Source organism: Chlorocebus sabaeus, chromosome 11 (genome assembly GCF_047675955.1).
Source record: "Chlorocebus sabaeus isolate Y175 chromosome 11, mChlSab1.0.hap1, whole genome shotgun sequence".
Lineage (NCBI taxonomy): Eukaryota > Metazoa > Chordata > Mammalia > Primates > Cercopithecidae > Chlorocebus > Chlorocebus sabaeus.
Window position 1 is genome coordinate 16,846,267 of NC_132914.1, and position 6,449 is coordinate 16,852,715.

The 6,449-nt window shown below is 36.8% G+C and overlaps 1 protein-coding gene across 1 annotated transcript in view; it reads left to right on the forward strand.

Annotated features, from left to right (window-relative positions):
* Positions 1–5,288, forward strand: part of DERA (deoxyribose-phosphate aldolase) — a 127,179-nt gene extending 121,891 nt beyond the window's left edge. The window contains exons 7-9 of the mRNA XM_007967774.3: positions 581–693; positions 4,230–4,379; positions 4,687–5,288. Of these exons, the coding sequence (XP_007965965.1) occupies positions 581–693; positions 4,230–4,379; positions 4,687–4,743 (320 nt within the window). The 3' untranslated portion in view covers positions 4,744–5,288. The remainder of the gene's footprint in view (positions 1–580; positions 694–4,229; positions 4,380–4,686) is intronic.
* The last annotated feature ends 1,161 nt before the right edge of the window (positions 5,289–6,449 follow it).

Sequence of the window (6,449 nt, forward strand, 5' to 3'; positions counted from 1 at the left end):
AGATACATTTGAAGGAAGGAAGTTGTTTAAGATATTTGCAAGGTATGAAATAGCATGGTGTCTTTTGTGGAAATGCTAATCTCGGAAGACAGTTCTTTCATTAATGAACAGTGCAGTAGAAATCAGCTAATGGTGATTCTTCTTGAGCTGTCACAACTGTATACTGTGTACTTTTCATTAAGCATGAGCAAATTAGGAGAAAATGAGTAGGCACTCCAGTTTTGTAGTAAAATGTTATGATGTATAATATTAAGCATAGGGCATAAAATTGTTTTTATTCATCTCAGTTATGTATTAAATGAACCAACTTGATTTTAATTGGCATTGTGGAAATACGGAGGCAAGAGTATCAGAGGTCACTGAGAATATATTTGGTGCCTAATATAGTGATGGTAAGGGGGAAAAAGTATGAACATAATTATTTTAAAGGGAGATTTTAGTTCTAGGTTTTCCAATAATTAATGAAAAAAAACCATTGGATTTCTTCAGGAAAAAATTTACACAACTCATTTCTCCCACTGACTCAAAGTGTAAAAAAAAAATCTTTAATTAACATGAGTTTTTCTTCTTTTTGTTTTAGGATCAGATTTTATTAAGACCTCTACTGGAAAAGAAACAGTAAATGCCACCTTCCCAGTAGCTATAGTAATGCTACGGGCCATTAGAGATTTCTTCTGGAAAACTGGAAACAAGGTATATTATTGCCAGCAAATCTTTCTTCAGAGTAAAGATAATGTTATTTATAATACTAGTTACAGCCACAATAACTGTCTTTATATGGAGAAGCTGTGAATGAATTACCTTTGTTAAGATAAATGTTTAATTTACCTTTCATTATAAAAGAACACATTGATGGAGCAAAATTGTGATTAACAGAAAGTGAGTTGTGAGTGTGGGAGTGAGTACGTGTGATCAAGATGTAAACTCACTTTATGTCCTTTTGTTAACCGAAGACAATTTTGTCACTGACAAGAGATTCCTAAATGGGTTCTTTAACGAACTAATTCTGCTGCAACACAGAGGCTCTCTCACAAGGCGTTGGCCAGTGAAAACAGGTTAATGCAGAAATTAAACTTCCTTGAGGAATGGAAAGAATTGCAGAGTAACATTTATTGAATGATAAGCTGTGGTGGCGATATGAAAAGTATGCAATATAATGGGAAATAATCTTTTCCTGTCATTATTGAAGGACACACATAAATTGGTTTTTCTGTTGGGAAACCCCCGGTCCAGAAAAACTTATTACTTTTAATAATATGAGGTGAAGAGAAAATTCTCGAGGAGATGAACTTATTAAACAAAATAATGAAATGCTGTGAAACAGCAGGGAAAAGGTAGCTAGACGTTATATAGCTCTTGAATTAAATATCAATTTTTGCGTTTTATGGCAGTTGGATGTGCTCTTTGGAAGACTGTTAAGCTGAGGAGGGTGTATACTAGCTTTTGTCAGCTTTTCGAAAAATAATACGTATTTTTTGAAACATATGAAGTTAAAAGGAAAAATGCGTATGAGGTACTTTTTTAAAAATGAGTTTGGATTTTCCTTTTCATCTCAAGTTACTTGTTTAGCTGCAAATTATCTCAAAGGATCTTTTTTACATGATTGGAGAGAAAGGGTGTGTGTGTGTGTGTTTAATGACACTTTCCCTTCCTGAGAGGCGTCTTTTAAATCTAGTCTCTTGATTTCTGCCGAATAGAAACCCAAAAAAGACCTTTATTCCTTTGTCCACTGGATGTGATGACTTTATACGTAAGTGTAGCTTCAGTTTATTTTGGAATAGGTGACTTTTTTTTTTAATACACTAGTTTATGAGAGGAAATAAACTCCTTCCAGAATTTTCTCATTTAGAATAACTTCACATCTTAATTACGAATACGATAAATATCTATTGTGACCTACATGAGGAAGCTGACCCAACTCGAATAACCTCTACCTGGTAGACTTTCCGCAATATCCAAATAAGTTAAAAGATTTTTTGTTTAAATAAGCTGTAAGAATGATAAATCTGTCTTTGGTCCTCAGTTGAAACTACCACCACTCATTTGATTGTGATTCTCATTCTTAGCCAAAGAACATTAAACCACATGTGAAACTTTTCATACTTAGAGATGCCTGGGCCCCCATCCCTGATGGTTTTGGGTCTGGCGTAGTCCTCAGGCATCTGTTTGCATTAAGTTCCATTGCCAGGGTTCAAACTTGCCCCTGGGGACCCAATCCAGTTTTGTTCTCAACAAACATTTATTGGGTAGTTAACCATTTGCAATGTTAACCTGCGTTAAATGCTGGAATGGAAAAATGAATACGTCCCTTCTCAGGAGAGCTCTTAGACAACAAGCAAAGAATGTTAATGAAATTTTTAAGTGCTCAGTGTTCCAGGCCAGAGTACAGAGGGAGGGGCACTTTGCTGTCTTTCAGTCCTTTCTTTTTAATTGTATTGATTCTTTCCCTCGGTAATAAATAAGTCCATCCTAGTTTTATTAAGACAAAGACAAGTACAGGCCAAATTGTATTCATTTAATCATATTTGATTTCAAACAAAGAGGCTCTGTGTATGTGTTTGCAAATCAGGTGCAGCCTTTCGGGTTGTTGACAAGTTGCTTGCGCAGCCCTTAGACTATAAAGTTTCTACATCGTTGATTTAAGGGTGTTTTTAAATGAGATAGGCCACCTTCCAGACCATGATTAGTGTCACTCCTGAGAAGCAGAAGTTTAATATTTCATAACTGATTTCATTGCAGATTTATGTTTTCCATATTCTTTCTCTTAAAAAAAAAAAAAGGATAAACTTATATTAGAACCTCTCTGGAAACAGACTTGCTGACACAAACTGAACTGTATAGAAAATCTATAAGAAGCACTGCCTAATTGACAAAAATGCTCCTATGATTAACATGTATGCTAATATCAACTAATTGATTTTTTTGGCTTCTTCTCAACAAATAACCTCATCCTACTTAACCCACCTACTACCTTACAGAGTCATAGCTTGGGCTCCAGAGTAATAGCAGATACCTTTGGAATCCCTGCACTGCTACTGCTTAGTTGTGTGATGTTGTGTAATTGAGGCAGGGAAACCAGTTAAAAGACTTTTACTGATACTTCCTGTGAGAACTGATAAGTGAGAGTATAGCAGAAAGTGTGCATATGGGGGGTAAGGAAAGTAAGGAGGTAGAATTGGCAGGACTTAAATATTGATTGGGTGTGGTGTGGCCAGGGAATGGTGGAGTTTGGGTTAAACTAGAAGGTTTCCTGCTTGGATAGATAATACACTATATTCATTCAATGTCTCCCTTCTCTAGCATTCTGTTAGCAGTCATCTACTGGGGCAACCAGTCATAGCCCTGAGTGATAAAATGTGAGAGATTTAGTACTCAGGCTCTGAGGTGTTGTTCTGACCACTAACATCTATAGATTCTCAACTGTACTGGATAGCTAGGTTCCTGAAACATGTAAATCCAGATTATCAGAGTTTTATTATATATGGAACATATCTTTCATTTCCTAATGGATCCAGGGACATCATTTATGAATATCAGATATTGACTGAATTGGGCTGTGTTATGGTCAACCCTTAAAGACTACTGGAGTATGAGGAGCCCCCCCCACGGTGTTTTCCTACTGCCCTTATGTAACTAGTCTGCCAGCTTTTTAGAACTGTGTGTGCCTGCAACTTAGAAAAGAAATCCCTGCAGTTAAATTGATTAAAACAACTGTCAACTTTCCTTGCTGTATTGCTGCCAGTTTGGTTAGGGTAACCTTGCAGCCTTGCTGATTCGGTCCTTTGATTTTAAATGCGTGTGTCTTTTGAACCTCAAGATGAAGGCTGAGAAGTGACTCTACAGGCTTACTTGTGGAAATGTAGAATGAGTGGGCTTTTGTAATCTGTTTTCCTATGTATTGACGCCTTCCTTGTTTATTCCAGGTTCACAGCTATAGTCTAGATGGTTGAGGTTTATGACTTTCCAATAAGTGAAATGTTAATGAGGGTTGCTAACCCTCAGTAGTATCTCTTCAGAAGCAGTGACATTCTTCCAAAAATCTTGGGAAAGTTGTTCTGTAGTGTGAATGGGCATGAGTCACTGATCTAAGCCCTTTCACTGGATGAAGTGAAAAGATTTTTTTTTTTTTCAACAAAAGAGGGAGAGAGAATCAACACTATGATAAACACAGTATTTAAAAGAAATCCAGTAACAATAAAGATTGTTCTATTCTCTGCCTTCCCATTTAGATAGGCTTTAAACCAGCAGGAGGCATCCGCAGTGCAAAGGATTCCCTTGCTTGGCTCTCTCTTGTAAAGGAGGAGCTTGGAGATGAGTGGCTGAAGCCAGAACTCTTTCGTATAGGTGCCAGTACTCTGCTCTCGGACATCGAGAGGCAGGTGAGTAATAATCTCTGTCTTTGGAATAAATTGACACGTGTTTTTGAGAAAGGAATTGAAAAGTCAAATTGAGAACTGGAGATAAAAACTCATCTGATGGACCTCATCCTACCCAATCCTCTACCTTTTCTTCCAAGCAAACCTCCATCACAAGTGAGGAGGGTGGAGATTCTGCTGAAGCGCATACTAGTGAGGCTTTATAATGAAATGTTTGTTAAAACTATTCATTTTTATTTGATAGTATAACTATTAACTGATGTGTATAATTATAGAATGATTGTTAATTAAACTCTGCTTTTCCTCACAGATTTACCATCATGTGACTGGAAGATACGCAGCTTATCATGATCTTCCAATGTCTTAAATTAGTCACCAGTTCCAGAAAAGTTCTTTAGGACAACGTTTAAAAATTATTTTTCTACACAATTGCTAAAATTATTTAATTAAAACATTGGGTAATAGGTAACTGGCATTCCTCTCCTTAAAATTTCTACCGAACTTAAAGAATGGAATGGAAAAACCAAACTCATCCACATGTGGTACTCATGTCAGGCACATCTGAAATGATCTTAATTACTAGAAGATCTGCACTATTAACTTTGTGAAGGGTTTCTCCTAAAAACTCTTAAGTAAAATGTTAATGGTAGCTTTGACAACATCAAATTCTAAGGTGGAAAAAACCAGTATTAAACTGCCCAAGCAGTGTGCCCTAGCAAAGGAAAATGCAACATCCCGCAAGTGCTGCTGTAACGACTTCAGGAGTCACTGATTCAGCACTAACTTCCTGCCGTGAAAACTCATCTTTCATTTTTGCAATGGGTATGTGCTTTTATTAATTGTCGTGCTGATGAACTTTCTGGCATTGTTATATACAACTATGAATATCATTAAAGTTTTTTAAATAATAAAGTTCCTATAGTTTATTTTTTTAAAAAACTTAAAAGTATTACAATACATAATGAAAAAGTAATACATGAAACATAAAAAGAGATTTGATCAGTGAGTCTCTGAATCTCTCTCGTTGATTCCTTGGGTATGTATCTGTAAAACACCCTAGTACATTATTAATGAATGCAACTTATGTATGTATTCTGAAACTCTTCAAATTTTCTGGTATAGTGAATGGAGGAAAACAGTAGATATTAACAGTACTTGCTATGTAATAAGCTTTACATGTATCAATTTATTTAACTCTGATTTAATCCTCGTAATAGTAAGGTAAATACAGTAAGGGGTTTGATCCTTATAGCAGTAAGTACTGATGTAATCATCCTTTTATACAGACAGGGGACTGAGGAACAAAGAATTTAAGCAACATGCCAAAGGCTGCTCAAAATTAGCAGAGTTAAAAATCAAGCCCAAGCAGACAGGCTGGTTCCCAAGTGTGTGCAGTCACCCCCAGGTCTCCCTTTCCCTCGGTACACGGTCAGGTGAACATAAACAGAGCTCCCATCAGCTGAGGGGACGGTAATCTGCCTCGTGCTGCTGGTTTTTCTGCTCTCTGTCTGTCCCAGCCTCGCTCTTCTGGAGATTCTGCTTGCTAGCACCTCTACCTCGTTACAGAATGTGTTTCTTTAAATGGTGATTTTCATCAGGAGAGTCTTTTTCTTCCCAGAATGGCTCTCCAGTTGCTCATAAGCAAAAACCTGGACTGGAAGTCAGTTTTTATTTCATCTTCTCACCTGCTGAATTCTAGCCTGAACCCTCCCTCTTTCTTTGACTCCTTGGTCCAGTCAGTTCACATCTCTTGACCTCAGTTTCTTCATCTGTAAAGAAAATGGGTTGGGGCAGATGATGTCAAAGTTCTTTCAGACCTAAAATTATATTACCCTAAGGATAATTAGAACAAATTCAAGAAAATGTTTTATGGCTAAAAAGAGAAAACACTTTTGTACCAATCTAAATTAGAATTTGCCTCTCGGGAGACAATTTAGCAAGTCCCTCAGAGCACCTCTCTTAACTGTAAATGAAATGACTAAAATAAGAATAGAAAAGAAATTCTGTTTTTCCCCATTGCTTTAGCAGGATGCCGACTTTTGACTTGTGCCTTTGGATATGGTCAGTGGCTCC